This window comes from Pipistrellus hanaki, assembly GCF_964339955.1.
Source record: "Pipistrellus hanaki genome assembly, chromosome: 8".
Taxonomy (NCBI): Eukaryota; Metazoa; Chordata; class Mammalia; order Chiroptera; family Vespertilionidae; genus Pipistrellus; species Pipistrellus hanaki.
This window is the reverse complement of record NC_140510.1, coordinates 14,895,910-14,918,661: the sequence shown is the minus strand read 5'-3', so window position 1 is coordinate 14,918,661 and position 22,752 is coordinate 14,895,910. Positions and strand designations below refer to the sequence as shown.

The 22,752-nt window shown below is 36.9% G+C and overlaps 1 protein-coding gene and 1 pseudogene across 8 annotated transcripts in view; one reads left to right on the top strand and one right to left on the bottom strand.

Moving 5' to 3' along the window:
- Positions 1-14,293, top strand: part of LOC311627093 (vasculin-like protein 1) — a 234,831-nt pseudogene extending 220,538 nt beyond the window's left edge. Inside the window, exon 2 of the transcript in view lies at positions 14,261-14,293. The product of the transcript in view is annotated as a vasculin-like protein 1 (transcript). The remainder of the gene's footprint in view (positions 1-14,260) is intronic.
- The window catches only part of SLC35F5 (solute carrier family 35 member F5), an 87,184-nt gene that overhangs the window by 17,214 nt on the left and 47,218 nt on the right, over positions 1-22,752 (bottom strand). For all 7 annotated transcript variants that reach the window (XR_014795833.1, XR_014795834.1, XR_014795835.1 and 4 more), the window contains 9 exons: positions 22,312-22,402; positions 21,534-21,675; positions 15,835-15,978; positions 13,312-13,374; positions 9,732-9,813; positions 8,760-8,950; positions 3,993-4,074; positions 2,715-2,802; positions 1,340-1,404 (listed from right to left, as the gene is read on the bottom strand). Coding sequence is in view for 3 of the 7 variants with exons in the window: in XM_084893314.1 (XP_084749440.1) it covers positions 1,340-1,404; positions 2,715-2,802; positions 3,993-4,074; positions 8,760-8,950; positions 9,732-9,813; positions 13,312-13,374; positions 15,835-15,978; positions 21,534-21,675; positions 22,312-22,402 (948 nt within the window). In the remaining 4 variants the exon portion in view is untranslated. The remainder of the gene's footprint in view (positions 1-1,339; positions 1,405-2,714; positions 2,803-3,992; positions 4,075-8,759; positions 8,951-9,731; positions 9,814-13,311; positions 13,375-15,834; positions 15,979-21,533; positions 21,676-22,311; positions 22,403-22,752) is intronic.

The following is a 22,752-nucleotide window of genomic DNA, read 5'->3' as shown; positions in this document are numbered from 1 at the left end:
AAAAAATTTGACTCTCAAAAGAAATTTCAATTGTTATACTGTTGATATTTGGCTCTGTTGATTAATGAGTTTGCCGACCACTGATCTAACCAAACACACATATTATAATACTAAAATTCATATAAGTAACACTTCGTTTTTTAAATTTTGAAATGCACACTTTCTATTTCCCTTCCATAAACAATTTGCCACCTGACACGGTCCAACTTTAACAATGCTTCTTTCCCTATCACTTGTCACTTTTATTTTTTCTGTTAATCCTCACCAGAGGATATTTTTCCATTGGTTTTTAGAGAGAGTGGAAGGGGGGAGTGACATAGAGAAACATTGATGTGAGAGAGAGACATTGATTGGTTGCCTCCCGCATGCACCTCAACTGGAACTGGGATTCGAGCCTGCAACCAAGATATGTGCTTTTGACCAGAATCAAATCCAGAACCCTTCTGTCCACAGGCCAACACTCTATCCACTGAGCCAAACAGGTAGGGCACATGTGTCATTTTTAATATATATTCCACTACCAACTTTAAGGGCCTGTCCATGTCTGCCACAAAGCATCCTCTCTCCTCTGCTGTATTTCAGTCCTACCTGTCTTCTATTTAGGGCAATTTAATATTTACTGTAGTTAAATGTCATCTAATTTTATTCTCTAGTGGCTTCACTTTGCAAATCTTAGCTACTGATTATAATCAAGAATTCCTTGAAAACTGCAAATACTTAATTTATACTTTTTACTGTCCCAAAATATCTAACATAATGCAGGGCTCACTGTATATAATAAATATTGATTCTCTTTAATGTAATAACTCATTCTCACAGAACATAATACCGCTTTCATGTATTTTTTCCAAAAAGGTACAACATAAATTTAACCATAAAGAAATATCAGACAAACCCAAAGTGAGGAACATTCTACAAAACAAAAGGACAGAAAACTTCAAAAGTGTTAAGGTTATAAAAGACAAAAAGAAGACTGAGGGGTAGTTCCAGATTGAAGGAAACAGAGGAGACATGACAAGCAAATGCAACAAGTGATCCTGGATTAGAAAAAGAATATTAATGAAAAAAATGGTGAAGCTGGAAAGGGACTATAGCGATTAGGTAATAAATTCTAATCAATGTTTACTCCTGATTTTTATAACTATATTTTGTAGCTATGTACGTAGTTAACAAAGAATCTGGATGAAGGCTACATGAGAATTCTATGAAATATTTTTGAATGTTTTTAACATTACCTTTAAGAAAGTTTTTTAAAAAGAGCCCCAGTTAGTGCCCATCCTCTGTGTGGGAATGTGATGATATGCACAAAATTTTCTTGTATACTCTAACAGAAACTTACCTATTGTATTCCTTCCAGCAGATTTTTCAGACCCCGACAGGTTTACCAGCACAACACCTCCAATGCTATGAGAATAACAGTTGTTACTGATGAGCAAAATAACAAATCCCTTTAAAGGACTAATCATAAAGATGAAAATTATTTATAAATGATCAAGACTAATTTTGGGATAAAACTGTCAAATAATTTGTGATTTAATTAATAGCTAACAATTTTTAAAATTCTTACTCAAGGATATATTTATTGATTTGAGAGAAAGATTGATGTGAGAAGGAAACCTAGATGGATTGCCTCCCGAGGACCAAACCTGCAACCTAGACATGTGCCCTGACCAGGAACTGAACTCACAACCTTTTGGTCTACAGAACAATGCTCCAATCAAATGAGCCAGCAGTCAGGATAATATCTAGTATAAGAGCTATAGTATTAATTAATTTAACCCACACAAAATGTACAATATTACCTTATACAAAGGCGTTATTGTTATTACCATTACCATTTTACACGTGAGAAAACTAAGCACAAAGAAAGGAAGTACTTGACCAAAATCATGTAGCTGAGATCTAGGAAGTTCTTCCAGAGTCCAAGGGAAGTGCTCAGGGATACAGAGCAGAGCTGTAACTCAAACCTAACTCTGACAGCTAATATCAGTCTCTCCATTAAATCATTCTGCTACTTTCTCTGATTTTTAATTTTCTCTCACAAAAACAATAGCTTAATCAAACCAACACATCTTTTTTGAGTCCTGTCGGTGAGCAAAGCTCTATCTAGGCTTTTGGTGGCACAAAGGTTTTGACTTTCAGGGGCTTACAATCTCATAGAGAAGACAAGATAAACATTCACAAAGTTAAATAAAAATAAAAGATTAAAACATAGTTATGGACAATATTGATGCTACCCAATAATATAAAGATGCCAAGTAAAAAATAAATGAAAGATTGAGGCTGAGGCAATCAGAGAAGACTGCACGTTAGATTTCTCGAAGTGGGAGAAATAAAGGCTAAAACCCAAACAAAAAGGGGAACTGTTGTAAGAAAAGAAAATGGAAATTTGGAAGATTATAAATATCACGTTGTCACATTACCTTAAATGTGAACATCAGTACAAAACTTAGTAAGTTTGCAGTCACATGAATGGCAACCAACATGTCATTTCGATCCTTCCCTCAGGTTACCCTCTCCAGGGAGGTTTAGAAAACTAGTCTAGGATAAGACACGGCTAAGTAGCATAATGTCCATTTAAAACTTTCTGCTATCCTCATCTTTCTTTACTTATACAGTATACGGTAACATAAATTATCCTCTCTCACAACCAGAAAAATTTTATATATCGTATTTTTAAACAGAGTAAATAAGCTATTACACTACATTCTTACCTTAAAATTACGGCTAATAATTTAGAAAGAGTAAATCTATCTCCACTGTTACTTGGAAATACTGCAGCAAGGATTAAGGTAAAAAGTCCTATGGAGAGAAAAAGATGAAAAAAGACACATTGGCTTAAATACTGTCAAAATTATTTACTATAAATTTAATAATTAACATAAATAAATTATACACCTAAATTTTAAACTAATTTTTGTCATTTTTTAAATAACTAAGAATAAGCCTGGCCGGCATGGCTCAGTGGTTGAGTCTTGACCTATGAACTAGGAGGTCACAGTTCAATTCCCAGTCAGGGCATGTGCCTGAGCTATGGGGTCAATCCCAATGTGGGAAATGTAGGAGGCAGCCAATCAATGATCCTCTCTCATCATTGATGTTTCTCTCTCTCTCCCTCTCCCATCCTCTCTTTAAAAAAGACAAAAAAAAAAAAAAGACTAAGAGTAAGACTGCAGTTACCTAGGCTGAAATGTTCATACACAAAAACAGCCTCTAGGCCTAGCTGGTTTGGCTCAGTGGTAGAGCATTGGCCTGCGGACTGAAGGGTCCCAGATTCGATTCTGGTCAAGGACATGTACCTCAGTTGCAGACTTGATCTCCAGTCCTGGTCAGAGCATATGTGGGAAACAACCAATCAGTGTTTCTATCTGTCTCTCCCTCTTCCTTACACTCTCTAAAAATCATTGGGAAAATATCCTTGGGTGAGTACTGACTACAACCAAACTAATATACGCAAAAAACCAACCTCTAACCTATGTTTATTTCAACAGTATAGATCAAATAGAGTCCTTTAAAAAAAACTAATAAAAGAGTTAAACTGAACATTCAGAATAATATTCTGACATCATCATAATCAAACTTGTATGTTAAAGTTATTTTTATAACTTCAAAACACTTTTGTTATCTTCTAGATTTGAAAGGTGATTCAATTTTAAAAATAAAAACACCTTTCATAGGGCAAATATAGTTCTAAGATAAGCAATTACATTTAGCCAAAGGATCTAGAATAAGATCTTTGCAAAGAATATGTGAAAGATAGGGCAACAATAATACAATAATATTGGTATACAAAATAGTGTAAAGTATTTGTTAGAAATATAAATAGCACAAGGCTATGGCATAAAACTATAAAGATTAAGAAATAGTTACAATATACTTATGTAATAAGAACAAATGACATAATTTATAACAAGATAAAAAAGTGTGTATATATATGCATATTAGAAATATATCTTGATTCATAATGCAGATTTTAAAGATACATTTCTTACCAGAAGTTGAGGACAAAATGTTAACAATGGCAACTTGTGTGTCAGAAAGTGCTTCTTGATATGACAAATTTGCCAAAAACCACTGAAGAAATAGAAAACAAAGTGAAACCTACTGAATGGTGTGTTTATATTTGCCATTACAATTTATGATTGACCCTTTTTTTTCTTCCCCTAAACATTAACATGAGAGGTTTTAAAATCTGCTTTGTATTGAAAAATCACAGGCCCAAAAAGAGAAAAATTATAATCAGACCTAAGATATTTTCCCTCCAAAAATTATTAATAATTGGTTAAAAATTATTGTTCAGGTCTTTTTTAAAACGAAGATAAAATTTAATATCAACTCAACTTTAAAATTTTCTTTATCCAAGCACTGCTAGGACTCTATTAAGTTTATATAAACCAAATTTAAGTTGGGGGAAATTCTCAAGCATTAGAGAATGTACAAACAAGCATAGCAGGCTGAGAAATAAACAAGATGATGCCTATGAAGATGGATGGAACTAGCTAGCTAGATTGCTAGATGAAATGCTATATTCACTTCAGAAATTTAAAAATGTCCAAGAAAATGGTGAATGTACTGGCTAGTTGTAATTGTTTTTCTGATTCTCAGTTTGAGAAAACAATACAGAATTCTCACAATTTAGACATAATAAAAGAAGTTTTCCAGCTCGGAGAATTTTTTTTCTTCTTTCTTTCCTTTTACTCATCTAGGCTAAGCTATTCTTATATTCCCAACCCTGTGGCTACTTTGATTTAGAAAATAAGAAATGAAACCTCTTTTGATGAAGGCTGCATATTACCACAACTCATCCATTTTCCTGTTAATGGACACTTTTGACTATTTCAAACAATGTTGCTATGAACATTCTAGTGTATGACTCCTGAGGCGCAGATATATATATATATGTATGTATATGTATATGTATATGTATATGTATATGTATATGTGTGTGTGTGTGTGTGTGTGTGTCACTAAAATATATACTAAGAAGCAGATTGCTCAACAATAACTCACTACTTGACTGCTTTTTGGCATCACTGTTACACATTAACTAGAGAGCCATCTCTTAATGTGTCTCAAAACTTACGTGAGCAGTATAATTATTAGCATTTACATTTCATTTCTAACATAGACACATGCTTTTAGAGCACTGCTAAATGGTAGCAGTAGAAGAAATGAAAACTAGAGAATTGAATGAAATAGTGAACAAAAGACTATATGAAAAATTAATACAATAAAGAGCTGATTCTTTAAAAAATATTATTAAAGTTAACAAGCTTCTGGCTCTATTCACTAAGAAAAAGAGAACTCATATAAACAAATTCAGAAATGAAAGATAAGTTACCACAGGCATAAACAGATATACAAAGGAACACACTAGAATACTATAAAAGAATATCTGCCACCAAATTCAGTAACTTACAAGCAATGGATAAGTTCCCAGATATATATAACCTTCCTAGACTGAATCATGAAGAACTGAAAAATCTAAATATACTGATCAACAGTGAGGAAATTGGAACCATCAAAAACCTCCCCCAAAAATAAAAATGCAGGATCGAATGGCTTCACTAGTGAATTCTATCAAACATTCAAAGAAGATCCTAGCCTTCTCAAACTCTTCCAAAAAACGAAAGAAAAGGCAATCCTTCCTAACATATTTTATAAAGCCAACATAACTCTGAACCAAAACCTGGCATGGATAACAGAAAAAGGACATTACAAACCAAAATCTCTGATGGATACTGAGACAAAAATCCTAAACAAAACACTAACAAAAGGAATACAACAATATATTAAAAAAATAATATATCATGATCAACTGGGGTTCATTCCAGGGACATAAGGATGGTTCAACACACACAAATCAATCAATATAATACTCTAACTTAACAAAATAAAGAATAAAAATCATATGATCTTATTAATAGGTGCAGAAAAAGCTTTGATAAGATACAACATCACAAACCCTCAGCCAATATCAAACTCAATGATGAAAAATTGAATGTTTTTCCTCTAAAATCAGAAAAAAGACAAGGATGCTCACTCTCACCACTCTTATTCAACGCTAGTGACCCAGTGCACAAATTTGTGCACATTGAAAGGAAATGAATTAGAAGATGGCTGGTGGGGTGGGACTGGACAAGATGGGCTGGACATGCCCTGGAGCCAACCTCCCATGGTTCTTCCCTGGCTGGCTGCACCTGGGGTGGCACCATGCTTCAAAGGGAATCTGGGGAGTGAGCAGGATCCCTCTAGCAGGTGGGATCCCTCAGCCTGGCCTCTGGGGATTGGGCTGAAAAACTGTCCAACATTCCCCGAGGGGTCACAGATTGTGATGAGAGGGCACTCTGTAAAGTTGCTGTCATACATAAACACAAGTGTGCAGTAAACCAGATTTGGTACAGACAGTGCCCCAAGAACAACATAACCCACAGCTAAAGGTGGAATCGCACAGCACCACGAGGAATCAGGCTCTCTCCTCTCTGGTTTCTGAGTATGTCACCCAAGAACCACCGCTGCCAAGTCACTGCAGCTCAACAACACCTGCATTGAGCGTCTGCCTCCTGGTAGTTAGTGTACATAACAGCTAACAGTCGGACACTTAGCATATTAGCCTTTTATATATATATAACCAGAGATCATCCGGTCAACCTCCTGCAGCTTCTCCTCCTGCCCAGACCTACCCCAGATTGGTCCCCCAACCCCAGTCAACCACCTGTACCCCCCGCCCCCCAGCCAGCCCTGCCCCTGATGGGCTCCCACCACCCCATTTGGGGGTGGGGCCAGCTGGCCCACTGTCCACAGCCCCTCCCTATGGCTGGCCCTGCCCCCAACCGGCCACCCACCTCAACTGGGGGCAGGGCCAACTAGCCAATCACCCTCAGGCCCTCCCCCAAGTCAGCCCAGCCCTAATTGGGCCCTGATCAGGGTGGGCCAACCGGCCAACCTCCCACCATCTCCTCCTCCTGACAGGTCCAGCCCCAATTCATGCACTAGGCCTCTAGTGTGTGTGTGTGTGTGTGTGTGTGTGTGTATTTCTGAAAGTCCTTGCCAGAGCAATCAGGCAAAAGAAATAAATAAAAGGCATCCAAAGACCTAAATATAAGACTTGAAACAATAAGTTACATAGAAGAAAACATAGATACTAAATTTAAGGGGGTCTTAGAGAGCATTTTATAAATTTGACCCCAAAGGCAAGGGAAGGGCAAAAGTTTCTGCACAAGAAAAGAAACTGCCAACAAAACAAAATGCAACCAACCAAACGGGAGATGATATTTGCAAACAACATCTCCAACAGGGATATCCAAAATACATATATACATTCACACACACACTCACACACACATATACAATAAATAAATAAATAAATAAATAAACAAATATTAAAAAACCAGAGGTAATATGCAAATTAGGCCAGGACACCGTAACGGGTCATGACCAGACAGGAGGAGGTTGCACACGCAGGTGAGACCCAGAGCAGAGAAGGAGACAGAGGCAGGGGGGACTGTCAGAGCTGGCTCAGTGGCTTAGGTGACCTTGGAGCAGACACAGGCAGGGGGGCCGGAGGATGCTGCAAGTCAGGCACAGGCCCTGGCCCCCCACGGGTGCCTCCTCACATGATTTTAATCGCACATTCGGCCTCTAGTATGTATGTGTGTGTGTGTGTGTGTGTGTGTGTGTGTGTGTATTATATACATAGAAGCTATATATATATATTGCATTCATACAACTCAACACCAAACAATCCAATAATAAAATGGGCAGAGGACATAAACAGACACCTCTCCCAAGAAGACATATAAAAGTCCAACAGATATATGAAAAAAATGTTCAACTTCACTAGCTATGGGGGAAATGCAAACCAAAACTACAATAAGATAATACCTCACACCTTTTAAAATGCTTAACATCAACAAGACAGGTAATAACAAGTATTGGTGACAGAAGACGATTTGACTATGGGTGGTGGGCACACAATGCAATATGCAGGTCATGTAGCATAGAAATGTACACTTGAAACCACTATGAACTTATTAACTAACTAGAGGCCCAGTGCATGAACTCATGCACAGATGAGGTCCCTCAGCCTGACCAGCAACTGGGGTTGATTGGGGCCATCTTGCCCAGTCCCTATCAGGGCAATTGGGCCAGCCAGCTGGGAGGGAGGGATCATGGGAGGTTGGTCTGCCATGGGAGGTTGGTCTGCCGTTGGAGGTTGGCTGTGGGAATGCACTGACCACCAGAGGGCAGCTTCTATGTTGAGCATCTTCTCCGTGGTGGTCAGAACATGTCATAGCAACTGGTCGACTAATCATTCCATCATTCAGTCGTGAGGGTCACTTAGGCTTTTATAAATATAGATGCCATACTAATAAATTTGACCATATTTACATGAATTTAATATAAAATTGTTGAACTCCTATTTGAAGAGATCAATATATACAATAAACTCTTAGCTGGATATTTACTAGCCCACATTCATAGTACAGTGTAAAATAACTCTATTCATTATTCTGACCATGAGGCAATAGCAATTCTGAACATATGAGTAGTTTTAGTGTTAAAGTATTAAATTCCTTGAGATGTGACAAGCATTTAAGTTCAATACTCTAATTCTTCAATGATGTCAGATAACAGAGTTTAATGCCATGATTAAGCAACCTAAAAGTTTTACACTTCAATAGTATAGTTGGTATGTACACTGTCTTAAAATTCAAGGTCCAAATATATAATAAAAGTATAATAAAGAGAAGACCTACCACAAAGCAAAAAAAAAAGCTAATTTTTGCTACTTGAGTTGCAGTAAGTTTCCCCACAGTTTTGAGTAAGGATTCTTGTTCTTTCACAGTTGGATATGACATGCGAGACAACTTAGCTTCCACTGCATGGCTTGATGGAAGCTGTCGAATCTCCATGATATTACTGAACCTTACACGAGACTTTTTGGGAGCTTGAAGGAAAAAGTATAGTACAAATCATTAAATGTTTCTCCTCACATCCAACTAAAGCCACATTTTAATTTACCAATAAATGCATATTATTTAATCCATCTATAATTAGACTTGAACAAAGAAAAACCAGTTATATCATTAACTGAGGCAGCTTTGCTCATTCAAAAAAGTTAACAGAAAAAATGTTTACATCTATAAAAATGTTTTAAAGGTTTAAGGTACGACCAATATTCAAACAAGATTTCTGCAACTGTATACACAGTATACACAACTGCCTAGTTCAGGATTATAGTATGATTATTACTTTAGCATTTATAGTAAAACTTTTGATTTTTCCTCATAGATAATCAATTTATATAAATTAGTTTCCATTCAAGAATACAGAATATTCCTCTTTAGGTCCATACATTGCAAAAGAAGATTATGGATAAATACAGCCTCATGTTGAAGCTGGCTGATATTCTTTATTAAATTCACAGAATCAGCAAAATTCCTACAATTGGCTATCAAGTTTTTTGATGGTAAAGTTGAAGATAATATTGTTCATTAGGAAAAAAAGTATATATATATAAAGCACAGAGATTTCTGGTATTTGGAAATTACTTCTAGTTTAATTAATAAAAACTCTAGTCATACTTCTGGAAGACTACAGGCCAAGCCAATATCATGTGAACAGGACAACTGCCAAGTGATCTAAAAAATCACTAAGTTTTGGAATGGCTTGAATGAAGCTAAGATTTCCACCCATATCTAAGTTATGAAATTCTAAGTTTTGCTTACTTTTTTCAGTATCTATATTTGTGTTCTCAGGTTTTTCACTGGGAAGATCATGAAATTTCACAGGAACATACAAAGGTTCGCTCTGAAACATACCAGAAACAGAAACAAATATAAACAAACATGTAATAGCTGATAATAGTGGATAAAATTTAAGAGGATGGTTTGTAGGCACAGATACCACTCAAAACATGGCTGTTCACCACCATGTTTTTACAGCATAATTTTTCCAAAATGCATTTTCAAGACTTAAAGGAGAAACTCAAATGATGCACATAGGTACAATGACAGAAAAGAACCAATTTCAAGTTTGTAAGTGTAATAATACCTCATTGATACCTTACGACATTTAACATTTAAATGTCATAAAAGCAGACCTATCTCTCAATTAACAAATTATCTCCCATTATTTTTCACTCATCCTATATAACAAAAAGGTAATATGCAAACTGACAGTCACACCCTTGCACAAGATGGCCACCCCCATGTGGTCACAAGATGGCCGGCAGAAGAGGGCAATTGTGGGCAATCAGGCCAGCAGAGGTGGGCAGTTGGGGTTAACTGGGCCTGCAGGGGAAGGAGGCAGTTGGGGGGTGGAGAGGGGGGGAGAGAAACCAGGCCTGCAGGAGAGGACTGTTGGGCCGGACTAGGCCTGCAGGAAAGGGCAGTTGTGGGTGACCAGGCCTGCAGGGAAGGGTAGTTGGGGGTGACCAGCAATTGGGCCGGCAGGGAAGCAGTTAGGCTGTCAATCAGGCTGGTAGGGGAGTGGTTAGGGGGTGATTAGGCTGGCAAGCAGAAGTGGTGAGGGACAATCAGGCAGGCAGGCAGGTGAGCAGTTAGGACCAGCAGTCCCAGATTGTGAAAGATATGTTCTGTGGGATCGGGCTTAAACTGGCAGTTGGACATCCCCTGAGGGATCCCAGATTGGAGAGGGTGCAAGCTCGGCTGAGGGACACCCTCCCCCGTGCACTAAATTTGTGCACCAGGCCTCTAGTTATTATAATAAATATATGTTGAGTCCCACTATGTCAGGTGCTATCTTACTTCCTAAGAATATAAGAGTGCATGAAGTCTCTTTGTGATCATGTAGTCCAAAGGGGAAGGCAGACAGTGAACAGATAATCACCTTTATAATATGTATATATATTTGCCAAGTTGTTTTCTCTTATAACTTAAGATTCAACTAAAACCAAAAATTCCTGAAAACTTTTTTAGCATTAATAGATAAGAAAAAAAAAAAAGAAGCTACCTCTTACCAGTTCTTGCTATGTACCAGATACCAAGTCCAAAGCAGTTAAACATACATTTCTCATTAGCCCTTGCAACAAATTTATAAAATTGTATTTTTAAAGAATTTTTCTAGAAGCTGAGATATAATAACACAGTGGCAGACAACAAAATTAAGCCAGGTTTGTCAAACATGTTCTAAAGGTCTATATTTTTAAATGGTTTTAAATTCCTCAACTGTTTTTGCAAATACTGTTCAGATAATCCATATTTAAAAAAATAATTCTCCAACCCTGCTGTTTTTTAAATTCACATAAAATTGTGTTTTATATCTTTGATTTTTCTTTTAACTCCTGGTATAGAACTCCACCAATAAAAAATATTCAGTAAATGAAGAGACTAAAGAATCTGGAAATAGATGTAGTCTCTTGTTATACTGAATTTTTCATTACAGCATTCAGCCTAGAATGATTTTGACCTATCAATCTTAAAGATAATAGCAAAAATTAGTAGAAGAGTAGTTAGAAGAGTAGCTCTGGTTTCTACACTGAAAGAGACAACTGATAATACTACTCTGTTGATGCTTATGATCCCAGAGAAATGAGGTGACATTTTCCCTAAGCTTCATAAACTCTTCACAGCATCTGGTAACCTACCCTGAATACAAATGTAGTTTTAGAAGCTGGACAAATAAAAAACCAAGCTAATGCATATAAATTTGTATTAAATTTTAGAGCAACTTTAAAATTCTTTTCAGACAAAATGCCACATTTTGAACAATACATTAAAAAACTGTTTTAGTGATGGTCTAAATCAGCGTTGTTCAACCGCTGTAGTGTGCCGCGAGATGTTGCCTGGTGTGCCGTAGGTGCAGACAAGACAAGAATTTTATAATTTTTCACTATTTTGTTTACTTAATATTTCATAATAAAGTAATTATAAAATACTTTCTTTGTGTTTATTTGATTCCGATTCAAGAGAATTACTTTATATATAGTCAATATAGGCACAGAGTTAAATTTTTTAACATTTTCTAATGGTGGTGTGCCTCGTGATTTTTTTCATGAAACAAGTGTGCCTTTGCCCAAAAAAGGTTGAAAAACACTGGTCTAAATAAATATTTTAATATATTATCTCTCCAATGAGATTATAAATGCTTAATATAAGTAAATGCATTACTTTATCTGCTTATTATGTCTCCTTCTCCTTCCCAAATGTGTGACTCACTACTAGAATATAAACTATATTTCCAAAGTAAAAACAAGTACTTAATACAGATTAAGCACTCTTTAAAAACTTATGGGAAAAATGAAAAATCTGCTTATAAATTCTCAGTGTCAACCAAATATATGTGTATCTAAGTGATAATAATCCTATATAATAAAAGGCTAATATGCAAATCGACTGAATGGCAGAACAATCGGTCGCTATGATGAGCACTGACCACCAGGGAGGCAGATGCTCAATGCAGGAGCTTCCCCCGTTCCCCTTGGGGAGCATGCCTAAGCCATCAGTTGAATATCCCCCAAGGGCTCCCAGGCTGAGGCACACCCCCTTCCCCAGAGTGCAGGAATTTCATGCACTGGGCCACTAGTATAATAATAAACACGAAGTGACAAAGCTTTTAAGAAACGTAGGACATGCCGAAAGCGGTTTGGCTCAGTGGATAGAGCATCAGCCTGTGGACTGAAGGGTCCTGGGTTCGATTCTGGTCAAGGGCATGTACCTTGGTTGCGGGCACGACCCCAGTAGGGGGTGTGCAAGAGGCAGCTAATCAATGTTTCTCTCTCATCAATGTTTCTAACTCTCTATCCCTCTCTCTTCCTCTCTGTGAAAAATCGATAAAATGAAAAAAAAAAAAAAAAAAAAAAAAGAAATGAAGGACAAAGAGCTGCCCATCATTATTTTCACTTCTTAACTATTTCTCTCCCACTCTCTCCCCTCTAGTAGTTGAATTGCTTATTTTCTGGCCCCAGGTATTTTTTTTTTTAAATATATTTTATTGATTTTTTACAGAGAGGAAGGGAGAGCGATAGAGAGCTAGAAACGTCGATGAGAGAGAAACACCGACCAGCTGCCTCTTGCACACCCCCTACCGGGGATGTGCCCGCAACCAACATACATGCCCCTGACCGGAATCGAACCTGCGACCTTTCAGTCCGCAGACCGACGCTCTACCACTGAGCCAAACCAGTTTCGATTTCTAAACAAAGAGTACCAAGCTAAAATAATCATGGAGGGCACCCAATATTTATTATATATTCTAATGTAGCTTTGATAACATCAAATACAATACTATTCAGTTCTACAGCTCACCTCCATCTGCTCCATTCCTGACAAGAAAAGAAACACTTACCAAAGAGCTATTCATAGTTGTATCTGTGGTGCAAGCAGCAAAATAACCTTCAGCATCTGCGAACTACAGAAAACAGGACAAAAAAAATTCAATTAAACTAGTGATAATGTAGGACTAGTGTCAGTAACAGCTTAAAAGAATAGACTAAAAAATCCAGAGTAGATCTATAAGAATATAACTATTATGAATAATGCCAAGTACTCAACCATGCAAGATTGGTATTATCTTCATTTTATAGAAACTGAGACTGAGAGACTTTATCTAAATAACATAGAGTTAGGATTAAACCCAAGTTAGTCTAACTCCAAAATGTATGCTCCTTTCACAATACTATTATAAATTTAGATTAGCAGGGAAAGAGTGAGTGGTTAGTGAAAAAGACAAATAACATCTTTGTATTATCCTGGTAACAGTATTAATCAAGAACTCCCTAAATGGACCTCAGGGATTGGACCATGCTCTGAGAACCACGGTGCTAGTGGTGTATAAGCATGCTTTTATTCATACCCACAGCTACCCTATCATTATCCTTGTTTAATCTCTAGAGGTTAAATAACACACCATCATCAGTGACAGAACAAGATTCAAATACATAACCCACGCTATTAAAAATGCTTGAATATCAATAAGAAAAAGTCAATGTAGAAGAATGGACAAGATATATAGACAACTGACAAAAGCATTTTATTGTGCAATAAATATATGAAAGAGTAACCCAAAACATGCATATTAAATAAGATGCCACTGATCACTTAACAAGCTGGCAAATGTTAGGATTTTGGTAATGAAACAAATGCACACATGAAAAAAAAAAATGCAGGTTACATGCCAAAAAACTGTCAATGGTCATTCCTTGAATGGTAGAATTTATTTTTATTTATTTATTTATTTTTTTAATACATTTTATTGATTTTTTTACAGAGAAGAAAGAAGAGGGATAGAGAGTTAGAAACATCGACGAGAGAGAAACATTGATCAGCTGCCTCCTGCACACCTCCCACTGGGGATGTGCCCGCAACCACGGTACATGCCCTTGACCGGAATTGAACCTGGGACCCTTCAGTCCGCAGGCCGACGCTCTATCCACTGAGCAAACCAGTCTCGGCTGAATGGTAGAATTTATTATTTTTGTCTTTATTTTCTAAATTTTTGACAATATACATGTATTCATATACATATAACATTCCTACATGTAATGCTACAACATGTATACATTCTGTGTCTATACATTCCTCTTAAAAATAATATACATACACACACATATTTTTCATAAGTTAAATATTTGTGGACATAAAGTGTATACTTCCAGGCTTTACCTTAAAAAGTTACTAAAAAGCCCCTGACAAAAATCAAATGACTGCCATTTCTCAAGAATGCACTCATCAGATGAGATATAATAGTATTTTAACCTACACAAAAAATAGTAGACAAAAGAATAGGAGTGACAGAGTCAGAGAGTAAAACAGTACTTACCAGGGAAGGAAGGAGGAGGGACATGGAATTGTTTAATGTTTTTCTGTTTGGAATGATGAAAAAGTTCTGGAGTGGATAGTGGTGATGTTTGCACAGCAAAATACTTACTGCCACAACACTATATACTTTTTTAAATGTTTCAAATTGCCCTAGTTGCTTTGCTCAAAGGATAGTGTCAGCCTGCAGACTGAAGGGTCCCAGGTTCGATTCCAGTAAAGGGCACATGCCCAGGTTGCGGGCTCAATCATCAATAAGGGGCGTGCAGGAGGCAGCCAATCAATGACTCTTTCTCATATCTGATATTTCTATGTCTCTCTTCCTCTCCCTTACTCTCTGAAATCAACAAAAATACATTTTTAAAATAAAAAAAAAATGTTTCAAATAGGAACTTTTGTTACATATATTGTCCAGAAAAAAAAAAGGGGGGGGGGAGGGGGAAATGGTTAAAGTGATAAATTTGATGCTGTGTATATTTTACCACAATTTTAAAAAAGGGGGGCAGAGAATAAAAAAGGATTGAGACAGTTTTATATTCTTTATATAGTTTCTATTTTTATAAATAAGCATGTTGTATTACATCATTGAAAGAACGTAATTTGATTAGCCAAACATCTGAAACATGCCCTGAAATATGCTATTTTCATTTAAACAAAAAACCTTAAATTTTGCTTTTAAAATCAGCATTATAACCAATTAGATGATAATCATCCAGTCTACAAAGATCAGATATTTTTCTTCTTCCTTACTTTCATCATCATCTCCACATTAAATGATTTAGGCTAGTTCAAAAATGTTTAACAACTCAGAGGATGTCATGAGATAAAGAAAAGAGGGTGATTATATACTTTTGATTTATCACAAGATATTCTGATAGGAAGGTGATTAAAAGGATACATTTAAAGTTTTGGACAAAAGTCTTTCTTATAATATGCTACGTTCACTCACTTAACTGAACAACTTAAATTGAACTGTCCTTCAAGAAACTAATACATCTTTAAACTTTAAGAAACTATATCTGTCTCAAACAAACATTTAAAATTGAAAACTTACAAAAGCAGCATGCTTTCCTCGAAATCCTCTTGTACACTGTTGTCTCCATGGCTTCCAAACAATAAAACCCAAAAGGTACAGAACAAACATCGATGTTTTTGCAAAGGTGCTGAAGAATGGTTTGTTGTACTGAGTAAAAACATACTAGAGAGAAAAAAGGTACATAAACTATGAGATGACTTTAAACCAATTTCTTATCTCCAATAAAACAAGGCCATTACATGATTTTTAACTCTAAAAGTACACTTGGAAAGAAAAACTCTAAAGGGAATATAAAAGTGTTTTAAATTCATTTCTGAATATTATATTTGCCTTGAAAAAAAGAATAATATACGTAAACAAAGCACTAACAACAAGTTCTGTTCAACATTCAATGAAAACTTTCTATGCAGTAGTATTTATGCTAGAAGCTAAGGAAAAATAAGACAGGCTTTCCTGAAAGGAGAGTACACATCATGTGCTAAAAACTATGACAGGGGAGTAGCGTGTTTCCCCAAAAATAAGACATCCTCCGAAAATAAGACCTAGCGCATGGAAAGATAAGACATCCCCTGAAAATAAGACCTAGCGCAACTTTGAGAGAAAAAAATTAATATAAGACACTGTCTTATTTTCGGGGAAAGACGGTAGTAGCAAAGGGAGACGGGCCATTTCAAAGGTTATGGAAGTTTCCTAAAAGAAACTATTCTTGTGCTGCCTGAACAGTTAGCCCAAAGTAACAGGAAATGAAATGGAATGGTGTATCAAGTAAACTGTATGAAATTTAAAGTTATTAGGAAATTATACAAAATATATAATTTTTGTTTAAATTGGAAATTATCAGTATGAACTCAAGATGTTTTCTTTCCTAAAAAAAAAGTTTTATTTACTTGTATTGAAAGACCCAGAAAAAATGACAACCCTGGAGGAATGGGCACCTCTAGAATCCAGATAGTGATCTGAACCATGGGTTATTGAAGCAATGACTACACCCATGGATGGGGCAGGAAATGTACCAGATGAGCTTGGGATGTTTTGTGCCAAAAAGCAGCTAGGATGTTAAAGATTAAAGAAATCATGTTAAAAGGGTATTAGAGACAATATGAAGGGGCTCCCAGTGGTCAAAGATAGGAAACTTAAGTGTCAAAAGAAATAACTACAACTGTCTGAAACATCGTTTCAAACAAAAGTCCATGAATGTATAATGATATTCAAAAAACCCTCAATGGTTACTACTGGAAGTTGTTAGGCAACATTATTTTAAAATGGCTAAAGGAAAAGAATCTATGTTCCAGGATAACCAAACAGTAGTTGTGAAAAAGTCTTCTTTAACCTGTTAACCGGGGAGTTCCCTTTTTAATGAGGCAACCTGTAACGGGCGCTACTCTTACACTAGGACATGTCAGTACGTCACACCCGGAGGACGTAATTTCATATTATTTTATTTATTTATACTTAATGAAAATAAATGAAATATATATATTTTTTCATTTATATATATAAAGCACAAAGGAAAATACAAAATTACAAAAAAAAAAAAAATAGAAAAGAATACAGACCAAAAAAAATGGACACGTTGAATTAAAAAATTATAAATTTTACAAACAATGATAAAGATTACAAAAAAATAGCTCAGCGGATAGAGCGTCGGCCTTCGGACTTAAAGGTCCCAGGTTCGATTCCGGTCAAGGGCCTGTACCTTGGTTGCCGGCACATCCCCAGTGGGGGGTGTGCAAGAGGCAGCTGATAGATGTTTCTCTCTCATCTCATCGATATTTCTAACTCTCTATCCCTCCCCTTTCCTTCCTCTCTGTAAAAAATCAATAAAATATATTTTTTTAAAAAAGATTACAAAAAATATATACCGTCTCTCTCGGGGCGCAACATATATTTCAAGGACGTATTCGTATGTCCTACCCATTCCCGATATTGTTTACGTTTGACATATTTATAGGTCCCGCGTGGTTAACAGGTTAAGGAATTCCAGCTAATAAATGCAGAAGGAATGACCCTTAGAAAAATCACTATTTTACCATTTCTAATGAAATACTCTATCTGGGCAATAATCATAAGGATATTCAACTATTAGTCACAGGTTGATAAGGAACTTTATAGTTCTCATATTGGCATTACCCATGGTAAGACTTGCAGCCATTATGTGTCTCATGTTGTGATATGAAAGAAAGTGCCTGGTACCACCAAGGTATTTTTTCCTAAATACTGAAACTGAATCAAATCAAGACTGCACACCAATCTACCATTTTATAGGAAATTAGAGGCCCAGTGCATGGATTCGTGCAGCAGTGGGGTCCCTCAGCCTGGCCTGCGGGGATGGGACTGAAATCAGCTCTCCAACAACCTGAAGGGTCCTAGATTGCAAAAGGGTGCAGGCCAGTGTATGATCGGGGCCGGGGAAGGACCACGGGAGGGCTCCAGGGTAAGTCAGGCCTAACTCGCCCAGTCCCGATTGGCTGGACCCCAGCAAGCTACCCTACAGGTCAGAATGTCTGCCCCCTGGTAGTCAGCGCACATCAAAGCGACTAGTTGAATGGTCGAACGGTTGGACATTTAGCATATTAGGCTTTTATTATATAGGATAAAAAAGAGGTGTCATTCCTAAATGACACCCTAAGGAAGCAATCAGTCAAATCCAGAATGTGTTATGGACTAAATGCTTGGGTCTCCCCAAAGTTCATGTTAAAATCCTAACTAACCTCCAATATAGTGAAATTAGGAGGTGGGGCCTGTGGGTAGAGCCTTGATGAATGAAATTAGTTCCACATAAAAAAGAATCTAAAGAGCTCTGCCTTGTGAGGGCACAGTGAGAAAACTGCCACCTAAGAACTCGGAAGCAGCTCTACACCAGGCAGAATCTGCCTGCATCTTGACCTTGGTCCTTTGATCCTCCATAACTGTGAGAAGGAAATGTTTGTTGCTTGAGCCACAGCCTATGGTGGCTCTGCCAAAGCACCTCAAACAGACTAAGGCAGTGTGATACATCCTACAGGAAAAATGATACAGTTTCTCCAACAAATCAATGGCATGATAAAGGGAGCGGGGCAGGGGAATACAGTTAAAGAATAAAAGTGACTTAAGAATTATAACAAATGAAATGTGTGATCTTTTGTTTAGATCTTATTTACCGTATTTTTCGGATCATAAGACGCACCGGACCATAAGACGCACCAGTTTTTAGAGAAGGGAAATGAAGAAAAAAAGATTCTGAAACAAAGTGTCCTAAAATATTTTATGTGCATTAAAACCCAACATCACAGTCATAAACACATGTAATCAACCCTGTAAAGTAAACAGCAGCATTTAGAACCATTTTAGAGCAGGGCAAGCACACAGAGACCACACAGAGCCAGGCAAGTAAAAAAACTTTTTTTTTACAGTATATGTGTAGGCTATATTTGGACCATAAGACACAGGGACTTTTCCCCCCCACTTCTGGGGGGAAAAAAGTGCGTCTTATGGTCCAAAAAATACGGTATTATTTTTTTAAAAATATATTTTATTGATTTTTCACAGAGAGGGAGAGAGAGGAAAAGAGAGTTAAAAATATCGACCAGCTGCCTCTTGCACACCCCCTACTGGGGATGTGCCCACAACCAAGGTACATGCCCTTGCCCAGAATCGAACCTGGGACCTTTCAGTCCGCAGGCCAACGCTGTACCACTGAGTCAAACTGGTCCCGGCTTGTTTAGATCTTAAACTAAAAAGATGTCCTTGTCATAACCAAAGAAATTTATATATGGACTGGATATCCATATTTAAGGAATTAATTAGTTTTGTTAGGTATGTCATAGCATGGTGATTATATTTTTTAAAATTAAGTCATTTTCAGTTTGAAATGAATATAAAAGAATTTTTACAAGAAATCAGAAGTTAATAAGATCAGCAAAATTTGACAATTGTTAAAAGTAAATGATGGGCACATGAAAATTCATTATACTACTCTCTACTTTCTATATATTAGATATTTTCCATAATAAAAATAGATTTTCTTTTTTTAAAATGTATGTTTATTGATTTCAGAGAGGAAGGGAGAAGAAGAGTTAGAAACATCAATGATGAGAAAGAATCATTGATCGGCTGCCCCTTTTCATGCCCCACACTGGGGATCAGCCACAACCCAGGCATGTGACTGACCGGGAATAGAACTGTGACCTCCTGGTTCAGAGGTCAACGCTCAACCACTGAGTCACTCTAGTCAGGCTGATTTTTTTTTTACATACATATTTTTTAATTTCAAAAGTTTGATAGGCGTATTTGTACCGAAGAATTAGACACATTACATATGCTCTTGGATAATAAAATTATAAAATATCCTCTTAGTAACAGATTTTACTTTTTTAAAAATAGGGACATACACACACTCAAAAAAATAGGGACAAGTTTTTTGTGTTTGTTTTTTTACTTTGCTTAGATATGGATTGCTAAATTATAATTTAATCAGGTGCTCTTTTGCTGTAAATTATCTTGCCTGATAAAAAAAAAAAAAACAATTTAAAACTAAAATAACAGTTTAAAGATAGGCTTATTTCTCTGTCAACATTAAAGAGACTTTTTAACAGAATGTTAATCTACAAAAAAAAAAAAAAAGGTTATAGAAGAGTTAAAAATAAATGGCCTGTTTTACTCCAGAGCCTAATTCCAAAAAGACTAAAAATTTATTTATTCTTTAAATACAATGTCAATGGAAACTATTTACTTAGCTATGATGTGAGATGACCAGCAGTATCAAATGGCTTCTTCTGACATTTCAGGCCATTTTATAAGTGCTAGTTTATTTTTGTATATTAGCCTTATGACTGCAACATGCAAGTTTAAATACAGTAATCTCTGAAAATAAAATTGTCTTTTTATAGAGACCACTAACCAAACAGAATAAAGTAACTGCACAAGTAGAAAAACTAGCTTGTGAATTCAAAATACCATGATAATGCCAATAGGTCATCAATTAAATAAAATAAAAAAATACAACCATAGCTGCTTTGGCTCCTGGATAGAGCATCCATCGGCCTATGGACTGGAGGGCCCCGGGTTTGATTCCAGTCAAGGGCACATGCCCAGGTTGCAGACTCCATCTCCAGCAGGAAGAAGCTAATCAATGATTCTCTCTCATCAAAGATGTTTCTATCTCTCCCTCTCCCTTCCTCTCTGAAATCAATAAAAATGTATTTTTTAAAAATTTAACTAAAGGCAACCACTGTACTTTCTAGTAGTAATGTCTGAATCAGCAGATAAATGTACATGCAACCATCATGCATGTGCACAACAGTGAACTGTACATTACAACTCTGATGATTTTCACTCATTTGTCCAAAAGCATGCTTACATTCTACTAAATTGTGACAAACGGTTTTGCATCCTAGATGGCTGTTCCCCTAAAAATAGCATTTACAGAGAAAGAAAATTAACTTAGAGAAAAAAAAAAACAAAAAACAGAGAAACACCTTCAAATATTAAATATGCATATGCTCACTTTCTAAATAACCCCTGAAAGATACAAGAAACTTGCATGAAACAACAAAGAATATCCTTTCAGTTTCAACTTCACTCTAATTCAATATCCAAGAAAACATAAATAATTCAACAATATTCAAAACACTGCTTTCAGTAAGCATGAGAGAGAGAGTAATGACTAGAGAGTGATAGGACCGATGAAGAGGGATGTTATTATAATGGAGCATCATTCCAGGACAAGCACTACGTACGGAAGTGAGTTCTGAGGACGCGACCCATATCACATCCACAAGCAGGAGAATAACAATCCCGAGAGCCATGCGCTTGCGCTGAGTGAAACCACTGCTCTGAGCGTTCATTCGGTTCATGATAAATACACACACCATTTGCAGTCTGTTTAGAAAAGAGAAAGGATTCTTTTAAAATAAATAATAATAACCACATAAAAAGGAGAAAATGAGTAGGACAGAAACATCAGCATGTGTTCCAATTCTCGGTTTTAAAGTCACACAGTCATTAAAAGGTGCTTGACCAAGCCAGAGGAAGTCGGATCTGCATTGCCAACATCTGTCCATCATCCAGACATCATTGCTGACAGGTACACATAAGGAACTATTTGATATTGAAACTGGGTCTCAGAACTGCTGGACATTGAAATTGAGACTCAAATTTTTTTTATATTATACGTTTATTTCTAGTTTGCAGTTGCAAGATTTTTTAAAGAAAAGAAATGGGGGTGGGGGGGGGGTGGATAGTTACAAAGAACCATTGAACAGACTGTCAAACTACAGTGGGAAGGCAAGGGAGGTTGGGGGGGGGGGGCGGCTGTAAGAGATCAACCGAAAGACTTGTATGCATGCATATAAACATAACCAATGGATACAAGACACTGGGGGGGCGCAGGTGTAGGCATATGGGGGGGGAGGGGAGGTTGGGGGGAGGTGGGGGGGGGAAGGAGACATATGTACTACTATTTGTAATGCTCCAAACAATAAAAAAATAATTTTTTAAAAAAGGTGTTTGATTTACCTTATTTTCAAGGCCTTTCTGAGATCTTCAAGAGCAATGCCTGCAAACTTGGCGGATGGGAGTCTAAACGGCGGTGAAGAACTCAACGCACCTGATGGGGGTGAAGAGCTTCAAGTGAGATTCCTCACGTCTTTTGCACCCGTCTTTAAAACGAACGCAAATGAAAGAAAATACCGGTGTGTTTGTTACACATAATGGGCGCTCCTCTCCAGACTTCAATTATAAAACAGAGAATGACATGACACGGGACAGAAAAAAAATAAAAATAAAGCAATATGCCACACACCGCAGAGAATAGCAGCGGACTCCTGGCAAAGAGCTTCTCTGCACCGCACACACAACCCGGCCCCCTCTGCAGGGAAGCCCACCCCGGCCCGGGTCTCCCCACGCGCGGTCTCTGAGCGTCTTCGCTGCCCCATCCAGAGCGGGTTCGGCGAGAGG